General features: G+C 42.0%; 1 protein-coding gene across 1 annotated transcript; it reads left to right on the top strand.

Moving 5' to 3' along the window:
* The first annotated feature begins 1673 nt into the window (after positions 1–1673).
* On the top strand, positions 1674–12835 carry gdf5 (growth differentiation factor 5). Its single transcript, XM_084741984.1, has 2 exons — positions 1674–3021; positions 11573–12835. Exons 1-2 carry the CDS (start codon positions 2277–2279, stop codon positions 12562–12564), a joined length of 1737 nt encoding a protein of 578 aa, XP_084598110.1. The 5' UTR covers positions 1674–2276; the 3' UTR covers positions 12565–12835.
* The last annotated feature ends 2549 nt before the right edge of the window (positions 12836–15384 follow it).

Below are 15384 nucleotides of genomic sequence, written 5' to 3'. Positions count from 1 at the left end.
ATGTCTGATGATAGACAGGTTCCAACATGTCAACACTTGTCCATTTAAAGGCACTTTAACAAATATTATATACAGATACAAACCAATTAAAGTGCAAAATCACAAATTACTGTGCGCCTCTCAGACCCTGCAGAATGTGGTTATTTTAAGGTCGTATATTTTTCCTCTGCAGCCATGTTGAAGAATCTTAAATCAGTTACCTTTTTAGCATTTTATTTATTACATTTTATTTTTTTTTTATGATTGTATGAATTCAAATATTGATGAAATTATGACAGAAAAAAAACATTTTAATTAAATAAAAAAACAAGTTCCTCAGACAGTTACACTGAATGTTTCCAATGTTTCCATAATTTATTAAAGGTAATGGTGTGTTTGCTACTTGCTGTTATTTGCAGAGGAACCCTGAGAACCTTCTGAGCTTTCAGAGAAAGCCTGACATGATGGCGTTTCAAATGTTATATTTAAATATGATTTATTTCATTTAATTATTAGTCTGTTCTCTTATAATTTCAACTTTATTTTCTACCAAGTTCACGACAGAAATTAAAGGATTACTGTCCAATCAGTGTGTTCGTTTAGAAAGTGACAGGTGAATTACCCAATCACATTTTGAGATACAGAGGGTGGGACCAAAAATAATCTCCTTAGGCCTTCCTGAAGGACAGAGATATCTTACAGATGAAACTATGTGGCTAACTTGATAGCACTGTCTTTTTTTAAGGTGGTCTTTCACAGTGTAGCAGAGGATCTGCAAAAGACTGAAGACAGAGACAGAGACTGAAATTGCGCTCGTTTCTGAGTCTGCTGGAAACAATTTGCAGACTTCTTCTTTTGAGCAACTTCCAGCAGTGCAGCTCAGCAGACAGAGCTGTGTTGGTAGAAATAATAAAACTGAAGATCTATGCTACATGTAACTGTGTGTGTGTTACTGAAACAGAGAAATAAGAGCAATAAAAAGAAACTCAGAATGATTCATTCAGATTATTACAGCTTTTAATATCAAACACAAACTTAATTATAACTAAAAGGGTAAATGTCAGTAATCTACTGTTTAATACAAGTTTAAGTAAAGAAAACGTAAAAGAATTAGTTTTTTTTTCTAAAAACATTTCTTATTCTATCATTATGTGGTGTTTGCTGCCCTCTACTGGGATTTTTGTATGTGGCAACTTTTGTGTTTCTGGTGAAGTTTTGTCCAAACTGAAGTTCACCTCTGTAACTTCAACAGGATATGTAGAGAGTGAGGAAGGAAGTCAACAAATGTGACTAAATGTAGTGAATAAAACTTTAAAATTAACACAACGTCTGCCACATCAGATACAAATTGTTATCGGCACTGGTGCATTATGTGCATTTAGATAAAGGTACCTGTGTGTGTGTGTGTGTGTGTGTGTGTGTGTGTGTGTGTGTGTGTGTGTGTGTGTGTGTGTGACACCCCTCTCACCCTTTTGTTTGGAGAAAGTGGAAGCCCAGAAAAACTGCTCACTTTAAAATGACATAATGCAAAGTTTACTTTTCTATTTTTTCCCTTGGTGTGTGTGTGTGTGTGTGTGTGTGTGTGTGTGTGTGTGTGTTGGGGGGGTGCTTTGCTTTGTGCCATTTTGTGTTACAGCTCGAGTGAGTCACTGGTGGAAAGAGGGGAGGAAGATTTGAGGAGAAATATTGCTGTTAAATGAGTTTGGACAGCATGACATCACGGGCTAATTAAAACAGCTTTCTGGAATTCCGTTTCCAATTCCTGCGCTCAGGTCTGTTGGAGGATTTTGTTCGAGCACCTGCAGGTTGGTGTGTGAGTGAAATATTTTCACTGGACGGAGTTCAAACTTTGAAGGGAAAGAGAGAAAAAAAAACGGAGGCAGCGGCATTACGCCATTCTTGCCTCTGTTGGAAAAAAGTGGGATTTAAAGAAGTTTCTTACAAGATATCCAGCAGAATCAGCGTCCACTTTCTCTGAACCTTTTACTGGATTTCTGCACAGACAGGATCTCTGCAGCACTATGGTTCTCACACATGACGGATGGGAGAATTCGCAGGATTTGTTCCTTCATGGTATAACAAATTTGCTTTTCCAGCCTTGCATATGTCTATAGCCAGTTTGAGACGGGAGAGGAGCTTTTTATTCATCTCACCTCTGTCAGAGCGCAGAGAAAACCCAGAGGATGAAACACTCGGAGCGAACAGGACTTCTTCTTTTATTCAAACAGGTCGATTTGCTGTGAACAGACTGCGCTTTAATACAATGACGGCCTGGCAGAAGGCAACAGGGCTTTAGGATGAAAGTTGTGAAGCGTCTTTCTCTCCTGCTGAGCTGCTGGACTCTCATTTACCTGCATCCCGTCCTCGGTTCCCTCAGCCGCTCCAGACCGACCGAGCACCACCACCAGCGGCTTGGAGAGGCAGCAGAGCGCGCGGCGAGGATTACGCGGATCCGCGCAGGCCCGCCGTTAATCAAAGGCGAGGCGACGGTGATTAAAAGCAAACTTACAGCAGCGACTTCATCCTCATCCTCGCCGGGGAGCCGCGTACAGCAGCAGCAGCAGCAGCAGCGGGACAGAGCGGTGAGCTCAGGGCGCAGAGAGGCTGCGCGCTCCTGGCCGCCCGGCGGGGATGGTCACGTTAAGGCGCACGCTCCTGCGGCTCTTAGCGCACATACAACGGGGAAAGGAGTCGGGACTGCGGCCGTAGGAAGGGGTGGCTCACCGGGGAAACATTTTGGGAAAGTTGTATCCAGAGCGGGTGCAGCTGCTGCAGTGCGCAGCCCGCAGAGAGCCGCCGGTGCGCAGAAGCAACAGCAGCAGCAGAACGCGGGTGCGGCGGCGGCAGCGGCGCAGCGGGGAGCCAGCAACAAGAGCCCGAGACTGAACGAGCGAGAAGCGCATCACAAACAGCCGTTGGTGATTCCTCACGACTACATGCTGTCGCTGTACTGGTCTCTGTCCTCCGGGGAGCTGAACAGCAGCGCGCTGCACGAGGCGGGTCTGGCCAACACCATCACCAGCTTCGTGGATAAAGGACAAGGTAACAACATCTGTACAGCTGTGAAACACATTTTATCACACAAGAGAGTTCAATATGAGGTTTTATCGGGTGTTTTGGTTTTATCGAACATTTGAACATCGTTTCCCCCTCCTCATTTCTCCCCATTTCTCCTCATTTCTCCTCATTTCTCCTCATTTCTCCCCATTTCTCCTCATTCACAACCTTTGGTTCCTGCACTCTTCCCTGGATCCTGCATCAGCTCCTCTTGTGTCATTCCTTTGGTCAATTTTTTGACTAATAAATCACTTAATCGGCACCACTGTCTACTGAGAACCATACTCCAGATAATATTAAATGCCAAAATGGATTTCAGACCCAAAGGAAAATGATCAATAGGTGATAAAAAAAAAAAGTCCTGTTGTACTTTAAGACTTTCTGGAGACATTGCTTTTATTCTTCATGTTAGGACTGTACAATATGTTTTTAAAAAATCATACTGCAATTGCATTGTGATTGCAATATGCAATACACTTAGTGGAAATGATCATTTTTGCATCACAATTTTCATTTTTTACTGAATAAACAGTATTTAAATCATGATGATGTGATATTTGATGGGGTTTGTACCAAACAAACGTTTTCTTTCATCAGGAGAACAGGACTTTTAGGTCGGCACTACAGTACTTCATTATAATGCTGTTTTCTTTTTTTCTTTTCCTTTTGGATATTGCACTTGGTCAGCTGGCGATTTTGATAATATTGCAATTAGTTGTGCAGCTCAACAATGTCAGAAGAAAGGGTTTTTACCACAGTAATATTCCAAATGAGTGATACTTAAAGATCATTTTTGAGAAGTATGAGGGTTTATTCAATCTGTTGAGCCTAGTTTTCCCCCTTAAATTCCTAAATTCAATACATGTAGCAGGAAGGAACATCACAACAGTCTCTGCTTCAGACTTTAGAGCCACTTCTGTTGATTAGGGGAGATGCAGTGTCAGTCATGTTATCTGGAGACCAACACCAAACATACCTGCCACCTCAAAAAGTGGAGGTCTGGGAGTGAGTTTCAGAGATTTTGTTCCCTGCATTCAGGTGACTTTTAAAGAATGAAAAGGAAAAAAAAAGAAAAAAAATCCATAGTAGTGTACACTGCAGCAGCATTTTTATGTTTAAAACATTTCATTTTCAGGAAACATACAGAATAAGTTGCTTGTTCTGGCTTGAATTTGCGTAAATCTCTGGCATAAATTAATATTAATCAGTTTTCTGTCATTCAGGAATTCTTCTTTCCAGGATTCTGAAATGTACTCTTATATAATGTATTTTTTACTTAATACTCCCCATTTTTCTCTCCATCCCTCACTGAGGATGACAAGGTGCAAGCAGCTCTCCTCCTCGTCATGTACATGCCAGGAAACATTTGGTGTGGCCACGTTCTCCTCTGGGTGGAAACAGCAGAATTTGAAGTCGAATGACATATACACACTGTACAGTGTCAGAAAGACACAAAAAAGGCACAAAAGATACGAAACTTTGTCATGAATTGGGAGCGATCGCTGAGAGGGAAATGAAAAATGGGAGTCTCCTGGGAAAATAGGGAGGGTTGGTAAAAATGACAGAAAATTAACGAAAGGATTTTGGAAAAAATCAGCCAGTATGCTGTTCTTTGAAGTGTGTTTTAGTAGTTTCCCTGATCTATGATCATGTTTGCATTCATTCAAGTTAGACACATTGAAGGCAACGTGACAGATATTCATTATATTCATTCAAGGAAAAAATAGTCTCAACATATGGAAAAATGATCGTTAAATATCACTTGTTTTGAATATTGTACTGTGGTACAGCCTCTTTCTGGTGACTTGCAGACAAGTCCATGATAGTTTGAGGACATTTGGCAGCATCACAGCCTTAAAATGCAACAGTGAAGCATTTTATCACTTAATTATTATTTTCCAGTTTTGGCCATTAATATTATCTGCAGTTTGATCCACTGCAGAGAAGTGGTGGCACGTGAATATTCAACAGGAAATTTGACAAAAGCAGGGACACACCGGGAGCTGGTGCAGGATCCAGAGCAAGAGGAACCAAAGGCTGCAGATGAGGAGAAACTACAGGCGGAGATGATGTGTGATTTCTGTGTTTGGTGTGTGTGGAGGGCTGAGAGATGTGAGTGAGAGGACTGGAGGTCACACACCAGTCTGCAGGTTACTGGAGGAGGGCAGCACTGGAAACAGGGCTGTAAATTGTCTAAATGTAGACACGTCTGTGTCGGGGAGGCCATGAGGTAAGAGAGGGGGAGCATCTGGAGGCGAGTCAGGAGGGTCAGCTGCTCGTGTACACACGCATACAAAGGGAATGATGGGAAAAGAGATGACTGTTCCTCATAACAGGGCTGGAACTGACTTCAAAGCTGCAGGAGCTGAGTGAGCTATCACACATCTAGGACCCTATGTTATGTTGATCTAAAGCGCAAGGCGCAATGGATTCAATTTATTCAATGACTGTCCAAATCCACCTTGCGTCAGGGGTGTAGCGGTATCCTGCCTTGCCCCGCCCCCAACCATGCTCCAGCAGTGCGCAGCGGGATACACCTATCAGCTGTGCACAAGTGCCTTGATTAATTCATGGGTGAGTTTTTGGCCAAACATGCAACAAACCAATCAGAAAGTCAGCTCTCATCACCAGGAGCGTGAGTGGTGGCAACATGATGGTGGATTCACCAGGAGGAAACAAAGAGACGGGATTTTCAAGCAAGGAGACAGAGCTGCTGGTTCGAGAAGTGAAAGCATGAGAGTGTGCAGTATATGGAGACAGCAGGACGTCACCAAAGCAGGTTTCATGTGTAAATAGTTTATTTTTCATTAACGCCTTCAAAAAGTAATACAATGCATGAACCGTAAAAGTCATGCAGATCTGTAACTGGTTATGTTTTACACTGAAGCACCTTGAATTTATGTTGTATTTTATCAACACTTTTATGTTGTATTTAAAACTTTTGCCATATTAATTTGTCTTAGCGGATCAGTGACTGATAAGATTTCTTAGCCAGCTCAGGCGTCTGATGACTGGTGGACAGAACACAGCACCGAATCTAGCCATAATCTGCGCACGATGCAGGGTTTAGGGTTGGGTACTGAAACCTGCTGCAAATATTAAAATATAAAGACATTTTTATGTAGTACAGGAGTCAAAAATCAATATTGCACCATAGTGTGATACAATAAGCAAATGCTATTTTTTAAAATCAAATTTAAGGAAAACAGTCATTGTATAAAGAACACATCACCATATATAATCTATGCAATCAGAACAGCGAAGTTAGAAAGCAGCACTGCCATCTCTCAGTTGGGGGTTTAAACAGCACAAAATGACTGCAGCGAAGGCTTGGCAGAAGTGGTCTGGATTCTGGCTGAGGAGGGCTGAGTGTGGTGGAGCAGAGCGGGCAGAGGAGCTGATGGCTGAACAATCTGAATGACAGAAGACGAGGACGAGGCCAGATGTGAGCAGTATTCTGGTGGAACAGGTGTGAAGAATCTGAGGCACAGAAGAAAAAAAATGAATTAGGCGACGTCCAGAAAACACCACACTGAACGATGTGGCAGAGCCTGGGTGTCTGAGCCGGGTTTTATATTGCAGTGGCTTGATTAGTGGATGAGGTGCAGGTCTGCAGGATCAGCAGCTGCAGTCACTCAGGTGGATTCACAGGAGGAGGGAACCAGCAGGCCACGCCCAGCAAAGACACAGAGACAGACTGAGGACAAACATGAAACACTAGTGAGGGGAAACAACAGGAGACACAAGGCGAGGAAGAGAAACGGATACAGTGTTTAAGGGAAAAAGATTCTCAACAGACACAGATTTACAAAGTATAACATCACAATAATCAAGTGTCAGCATCAGTAATGTTGATACAGTTACTAAGTTGGTAAAGACAGATTATAGATCAGTGAAAACAGCAGTTGTTGGGCTGTTTGCTTGTGCAGCCAACATTCAATCAAATCTGATCAAACTACACCTGTTGATGAAAAAGATAAGTTGAGTTTATGATTTTCAAACTCTGAGGTCTACACACCACCAGTTTGAAGAAGCAGCAGGAGTTCTGGTGTAGGAAGCTAAGCTGCTGTGGACATACAACCCCACTTCAAATGATCTGAACTATCCCTTTAATATCAGAGAGAAATTATTTGGATTTAAAACTAAATTTCCAGTTGCGCTGCACATGTAGATGTGTATATTTATACTTCTCTATTAATGTGTGTGTGTATGTGTGTGTTGTGTTTTTGTTTCAGTAAGTGTGTGTGTGTGTTTGCAGCCATCTGGTCAGTCACTGGCAGCACTGCTGCTCTCAGTGATATACGGCCTCAGGAGGGTAAATAAACACTCCTCGCAGCCACAAGTAGGGTGGCCCCCCTGTGTAATGTTGTCTTTACGGTGTAAAACTGTTTAAAACAATGTTTAAATGACCAGAGTTTAATATTTCTAGCCCTGCTAAAGGTTTACATTTCAACCACTTAATGTACTTTTAATTTGGGCTTTATTTGTTTAGTGTGTCCTCAGCAAATCGCTGCTGACCTCGTCTGCATGGAGAGCGGGTGAGCGAAGGTGTAACTGATGGCCTGACACAACTCTTCCCTCTCAGTTGTTCACATCAACTCTCTTCACTTTTCTTTCTTTCTTTCTTATTTGCCACATGTTGCTGATGAGTGTTATATTAGACAGTTTTGTGGTCGTCAGTTTAAACACAAACATTAAAACTCAGATCTGTGCACTTTAAAATTTTGCCATTTCATCAGTGGGTTTCAAGCTTTTTCTGCTTAAGGTGCACCAAAGTGCAAACCAAATTCTCTCTGTATTCATATCCATGGAAAAATAACCAACCTGACCAACGAAGGTTAGGAGCCAATCAGAGGCAGAGAAACAGACAGAGAAAGACAGAGAAAACTGGAGTTTGCTTTGATATAAGTTTTTTTTGTAAAGGGGGAGTGGCTGTGTACAAAGTACTGATGTAGTGAATCTGAAATTAATTCATATCTTTTTTTATAGTTGTGTATTGCAATAATAATGCATAATAATAATTACTATACACTTTATCATTTCTTGCACAAAACAGGAATATCACAGACAAAAGAGTTTTCAGATTTTTCATCTGTCATAGTGTGGGGAAATTATCAAATGGTCCTCCAACATGTTCATATCTGTCAACAAAGGAATCCTCTTTATGAGAAAATGTGGTTTTTCATCTTCAGTTTAGGGGATTTTTATACTTTCAGATCAGTTGGAAAATGATTTATTGCAGAAAGGAAATAAAGAAGGACAAAAGAAAAGATGAAGAAGACAGAAGTAAACAAACAAAAATAATTATTGTGCAGGCTAAATACTTTGGCCTGTACACTTGAGTGCAGGTATTGCCTTAAAAGTGGTAGGAAAAGTGAAAACCAGAACTAAGTTCTTGGCCAGAAAGTCAGTGTTCCTGGACAGGGAAAGTCGAAAACTTGCGGCATCCAGTTTGGTCCAGTGCCACTTCAGTTACACTTGCACATGCTGGTACTGTAGTCTTCCCAAGTACTGGAAGACAAAACTGCAGGTTTCCCAAAATAAATTGATCAGAGTGGTATTTGGCCTCAGTCCACAATAGCACAAGAACCAAGAAGGAACCAGCTCAGGCAGCTTTACTCCTGTGGAGTCCAGACTGAAACCTTAAAACTCTGTCAGGTGTCAAGTGTAATTTGCAATGTGCTCTTATATACCAGTTCATGCACCGGCAAGCTTTGTGGCTTTTGTGTCAGATGGAACTTGAACTGTTTGTTGAGGCACTTATTCTTGAATCTCACTTATATGTTGCTTTGGACCAAAGTTGGATCAAAGTTTTGCCTTAAAAGTGTCTACAGAGGGGAAACACTTAATTAAAAAGTGCTCCATAACTTTGGGGTGGAAACTGTAAATGCCCGATCACCTTTACCAGCAGCTGGTCAGAGGGGTTGGATAAAGGTCCCTGGAGCACGACAGCAAAGGTGGATTTGGACACACCTTGAATAAATGAAATCCATTGTGGTGTGTGCTTTGAACTTGCTCTTTAGATCAGCGTAAGATATGGCTCTGTGTATTTAATTTGTGCAGGGGACACAGGTTCTTACTTAGTTAGGACAGTAGATTATGGCGGGGGCACGAGGGCTCGTAGGCAGGAGCTGAAATAGCGTGGAAATGTAAGTGTGTGACCTAAGTGTGTGTTGTATTGGACTAAATTGTGAAAAAAGAATTGTAATTTCAGTTTGACTTTGAGGTGACAGCAGAAACCACACCTGAGAGTTCACCTGCGTCTTCCAAACAGTTTTGTCCTTTCTGTTTTAAAAGTACATGACAGTTTAAGGAATGAAATTCCTCTCATTTTGAGCTTTAATCAGATCTTCCACAGAGAACAGCCAGGATGTGTGTGTGTGTGTGTGTGTGTGTGTGTGTGTGTGTGTGTGTGTGTGTGTGTTGTGGCTGGTTTGTTTCCTCTGCAGCAGATGCTGGTTAACTGTCTATCGGCAGTGAATAGCTGCAGGTTCGTAATAACAGGCCTGTTTACAGTCCGATGTGGTCTCCCTGTCTGGTTCTAATGTACTTTTCAATGCATGCTAAAGTCCTGGATAGGAAGGAGGGGGAATGACGTGAGAAGAAGTGAGCAGAGTGGAGAGATCTGCTGCTGCTGGTGTGTGTGTGTGTGTGTGTGTGTGTGTGTGTGTGTGTGTGTGTGTGTGTGTGTGTGTGTGTGTTTCATTGCTGGATTTCATTTGGACATGGAAGTTCACTGGTTTCCCTCACTGACAACATAAGAAAACATTACACACCACACCATTCACTTCATTCCTCCTGATGTTTCTGTGTGTGTGTGTGTGTGTGTGTGTGTGTGTGTGTGTGTGTGTGTGTGAAAAAAATTATTTCACAGAAAAATAATGAAGATTGTTTTTACTTTAACTTTTTTATTGTTATTGACAGTGTTTTATGTATATCTGATACTTTTTCATTATGTATATTTTAGTTGTAGTGCTATTTGTTTACCAGAACCTGGCAGGACCGATGACGAGCACGCATGTTCGTGATGTGCAGACTGTAGTTACAACCGCGGGCACTGTGGTTATCAGTGGAACGGATGGGCCAGGATATAAAAATGAACATTCTGATTAATAGTAGATGGGTTGTTGGTGGGAGATAATGTGTTAAAGCATGACGTGAGTGGATTTTCACTCCTGTCCCGTCCCAATCCCATGACTGAGTAAAAAAGACATATATCTTTGTAGCCTTGTAGCTCAGTTGGTAGAGCATTTGCCCCATGTACAGAAGCCATGATCCTTCTGTTGGTTTGATTTCCGCCTGTGAGCCTTGGCTGCATGTCGTCCCCCCCACTATCTCTCCCCCTTTCCTCTCTTCTTTTATGCAATTTATGCAGAATTACACTGCAGCATAGCTGATCATTTAATTCTGATCAATAAAACTGGCCGTCGTTAGCCCATCTATCAGGGATTGGCGACATATTCATCTCCCATCCCACCTTTTCTCGTCCTTGAGTCGCAGATGGGAGATGTGTGCAGGCAGATCAAATTAAATCCTTCATTCATTGCATGAAAAGAGTGCAAAGAGTGTGACTCTGCAGGATGTTTTCCTCTCACTCCTCACCCAGCTCAGAGCACTCATGGTCCAGCTGAGGGAGTGTGTCCTGTGCAGTTAGATGAGGGCGTGTTGTGGAGCAGCAACTATCACTCTGAATATTAACAAAATTGACCCAAAAAAACAGACAGTGATGGATTCAGCCCATCATCGATAAGCAATATATTTGTCCAATCACCCAACCCAAGCACACATGCTAATTAAATTGCAATCAGCCTTTCTAATCATGACACAGGGATGGGTAGAGCTGTGGGTCTCCAAATTGAAGAGTATAATATATTCAGGTGGGTGGATGATTGCACATTCAGATGAACCCATCTGCTCATCACTTGCACACACACTTCAGTTGTGGATGGTTTCAGGTCATTTAACCACTGTTCATACGGTGGTATTAGACAGCTGTGACTGACTTTAATGAAGAGTTTCATGTTGAGAATATTATGCAGCAGTCAGTCCACATGAGCACTCACTCAGTCTGTCTGTCTCTCAGAGGACTGCCAATCTGCATCACACTTTTCTCATCAATGTAGAAACCAACTGGAGAAAGACGTGTCTCGCCACAAAAACTGCACCTTTTCTGATCGGGGTGATACACTTAAGTGATGAAAGCAAGAAAATCACACATCTGGTAACTCTGGAACCAGCAAATTATTCATTTTCGCTATTTTAAATGATTATTTGATCACAAAAGTTCAATAAAGTTATTTTTTTCTTGATTGATTAATCAGTCGTCTCATATAATCTCCAGTGTGCACGTACATTCTCATGTCTGCCTGTTGTCTGTGCAGCTACAGTGTGCATTTACATCTGTTTCTTCATGTCATGTTTGCACCTGCACTTTTTGTGCATCTGCAACTAATTTTACTTTTCTTCACTTCTGTGTGTGTGTGTGTATTTTTGAACTCATATTTCTGTCTCTTTGTCTTTCTGTCCTCCCTCGCAGATGAGCGCGGGCCCCAGCTGAGACGGCAGAGGTATCACTTCAACGTCAGCTCTCTGGAACGAGACGGGCTCCTGGGGGCTGAACTACGCATCCTGAGGAAGCGCCTGTCTGACCCCCGCAGAGCCTCAACGGGATCCACAGCGGCTGACGGAGGAGGAGGAGGAGGAGGAGGAGGCTCGTCCCCGTGCCTGAAGCTGTACACCTGCGCATCAGGTAAACAACAGGCCGTTCTGCTCCAGACGAAGACCATGGAGGATCTGCTCGGCGGTGGCGGATTCAGCAGCAAATGGGAAGTGTTTGACATCTGGAAAGTCTTCAAGGGCTTCAAAAACCAGCAGAACCAGCACTCCCAGCAGCTGTGTTTTGAACTGGAGGCCCTGGAGCACAGAGGCGGTCGCCCCATGGACCTGCGCACGCTAGGGTTCGCCCGACCCGGCAGGACCAACAAGGAAAAGGCCTTCTTTCTGGCGTTTGGCAGAAGCAAGAAGCGCGACCTTTTCTACAACGAGATCAAAGCACGGTCAGGCCATGACAACAAAACAGTCTATGAGTACCTCTTCACCCAGCGACGCATGCGGCGAGCTCCTGCTGCAAGAGGGGCGAAAAAACCTCTGCAGCAGCAGCCGCCACCGCCACAGTCCCTCCCCCAGCATCAGGTGGTGAAGACGCAGACGAGGCCGCGGTGTCACCGGAGACGACTCCACGTGAACTTCAAAGAGATGGGCTGGGACGACTGGATCATCGCGCCGCTGGAGTACGAGGCCTTTCACTGCGATGGCGTCTGCGACTTCCCCATCCGCTCGCACCTCGAGCCGACCAACCACGCCATCATACAGACACTGATGAACTCCATGGACCCAGAGTCGACGCCACCCACCTGCTGCGTCCCGACACGACTCAGCCCTATCAGCATTCTCTACATCGACTCGGCCAATAACGTCGTCTACAAGCAGTACGAGGACATGGTGGTGGAGTCGTGTGGCTGCAGGTAGCAGAGAAAGGTGAGACTCAGAGCCCATTCACACCTGGTGTTAACATGCGTCCTGGGTGATCCAGTCAAAAGTGGACAGCTCTGAGTGCGTCAGTTCACACCCGGCATTACAGAGTGTCTCGAGTGACCACATGTGAGCAGATCTCACATTAAACACTAAACCTTAGGTCTGTTTTGTCAGTTGAAGGTCCATTACCGCGAATCTGGTTTATTATTTGTTCTTTTTTTTAGTTCAGCGCCACTAAACTCGTCTATCAGCCCACAATAAACCTGAACTGTCAGCAGCCCGGCAGGGCTCCGTGGTGCGCTGGGATTTTAATACTTAACTATGAGCATAATGCACACAAGACATAACAAGCTGTGCTTTGTACTAAATTAGACAAAAAGTAGAAATAATAAATTTTTTTGTTAGACAGTAATTTTAACCTTTACTAGATGCTTATTGGATTTTCTTAGGAGGTAATTAGGGACACATTACAACAAAACAGTACTGTAAACTAAGGAGTATTACTGTCTAATAAGCGTCTAATATTTTTTGTAGTTTAAGTCTAATTTAATATAAAGAACGACTTGTTATGTCTCATTAATGTACTATAAAATAAAGTCCAACCTTTACTTGTTTCAACTGTTTCCATGTCAGAGATGACAAAGAAAGTCAGTAAAAGTGTGCATCCCAGCGCACCGCTGAGCTTCTCTCCTTTCTGCTCTTCTCAGCAACATGATCTTTCTTACAAGGAAATAAACATCTGTATGTATTGAATTCAATGCCAAATTTACAAGAAGCCTCAACCGATTAAGAATTCAGATTAAGATGAGGAATTTGTCACAGTGGTTTCACCTCCCCGCTCTGTATGCCAATAAAACCAGCTGGTAACATGCAGGGACAAACAGACAGACAGATCTTTTTTACACAAAGAAATAACTTCATATATAATGTTTGCTGATTTTACGAGAAGGCCCAAACGATTAAGAATTTGTCATAGGCAGCGTTTCAGTCAGTAAAGTTGAGAAAACTCAAAATTTCAAGGAAACTTCATAGATTTAACAGATTTTTGAGTTTTGAGCTGAAATCAAATTCTTAAGATATGAAAAAGTTTTACCAACTAATAATGATTTGTTGAGATAATTTACTTTTCTTCTGTGGCTAAACTTGAATGTTTGAGTCTTACTTTTGTATTTCAAACATTGTTAATGAACTCATTGACGTGAAAGTGGATAATAATGTTATATTTTCAGTTGCAGCCATTTAATTTTCAAGTTTAATAGGTTTTCTAAAACTGAAAGAATCAAGTTTATCTAAAGAAGAAGTGTAAATCATCTCAACAAAAGATTATATACATACATATATATATATATATATATATATATATATATATATATATATATATATATATATATATATATATGTATATATATATATATATATATATGTATATATATATATATATATATATATATATATATATATATATATATATATGCATAGGGAGAAAGAGAGAGAGAAAGAGATCAGCAAAACTTTGTTTAGTTTATTTCAAGACCCAAGAGTTTGAGTGTTTTTCTTAAGGGAGTTACCAGCGTGTTCACAAACATCAGCTGCAGGTGAGAGAGCCCAGACACATCATAATTTGCATTACAATGAACCAACTGATGTACGTCAGTTGAATAGGCGGTCCTTTGATATGGCCCGGGGCACACTGCGTTCACAGCGCTAAAAGAATGTGGTCACATGCAGCACAGACCACCTCTGAACTGAATGTGGTCGGATCTCAGATGCGTTCACGCCTGAACTCAGAGCTGCCCTGTGATTGGATCACCCAGGTTGCATGTTAATAGCAGGTCTGAACAGGGACAAAGAGCAAGACTGAGAAGGAAAGACAGTGTCTGCCCTTCGCTCAGAGGAAAGATAAATGTGCTTGTTAATATTATGATCAGACCTAAAATGGGAAGATCAACACTGAGAAAAACAGTCCTAACTTCAGCTGACTGTGACTGAACTCACTGCTATGCAGCAGACATTATTCTTCACACTCAAGTGGACTATCAGACTGCATACCAAAGACGGTTAAAGACTAAACAGAGACAGACAAACTCATGGAGGTGATGCTCTTTGACACCCACTCACTAAAACTCGTTTGGACTGTTGATGTTGGTGGCGATCAGCGGGATGCATCTGAAAGAAGCCAAAAAGACACCGCAGACACTTTGTGAGGTCTGATTTAAAAAAGACTGCACTCACATTAGTTCAAATAGATTTTTACTGCTTTTGTTTTCCCTTCTCAGATTTGTATTTTTGTCCTGTTTGGTGTACAAAGTTTGTATGTAACAGAAATGCTATTGTAGTGAACTGTACTCAGAAATGCCCTTTTTTCAGCACTTATCTGCCATTGTGCCTTCGCCCATTCAGATGTACAATGAAGAGTAATTTGTGTGTCTTATCCAAGACTTTTCTATGAAGCATGTAAAGAATTTCTGATGTATAAATACAGGCCAGTGATGAAGTGCTAATCTGACCTGCTCCAAATGTGGGAAAGTTGCATAAACTACTCTTCAATAAAAAATGTCTAATTGACCGAGCTCCAAACTCGTATCAGTGTGAACCTCTGCGCCCCCCCAGCCTCTGTAGACTAAACTATCGAAGGAATTTGTACAATTTTAAGAAGCCAAATTACAATTTAACCCAAGAATGAATGTGTTTGATTTAAAGGTCAGCTTCACAAACTGCTGTGAGTTCAGTTGAAAGTTAAAGGGACAGTTTGGATCATTTGAAGTCCGTACACCTGCACATTTAATTGTAAATCACAGAACCAGAACCAATTTG

This window comes from Lutjanus erythropterus, chromosome 2 (assembly GCF_056507025.1).
Source record: "Lutjanus erythropterus isolate fLutEry1 chromosome 2, fLutEry1.hap2, whole genome shotgun sequence".
In the NCBI taxonomy this organism is placed as follows: domain Eukaryota; kingdom Metazoa; phylum Chordata; class Actinopteri; order Lutjaniformes; family Lutjanidae; genus Lutjanus; species Lutjanus erythropterus.
The sequence above is the reverse complement of the archived record's forward strand: the minus strand, read 5'-3'. Positions and strand labels throughout refer to the sequence as shown.

What these genes read in the sequence shown, in the direction of transcription:
- gdf5 (XM_084741984.1), top strand. Translation starts at nt 2,277, where the DNA reads ATGAAAGTTGTGAAGCGTCTTTCTCTCCTGCTGAGCTGCTGGACTCTC. An exon ending in CTTCGTGGATAAAGGACAAG is followed by an intron (nt 3,022 to 11,572) that starts GTAACAACATCT and finishes CCTCCCTCGCAG; the next exon opens with ATGAGCGCGGGCCCCAGCTG.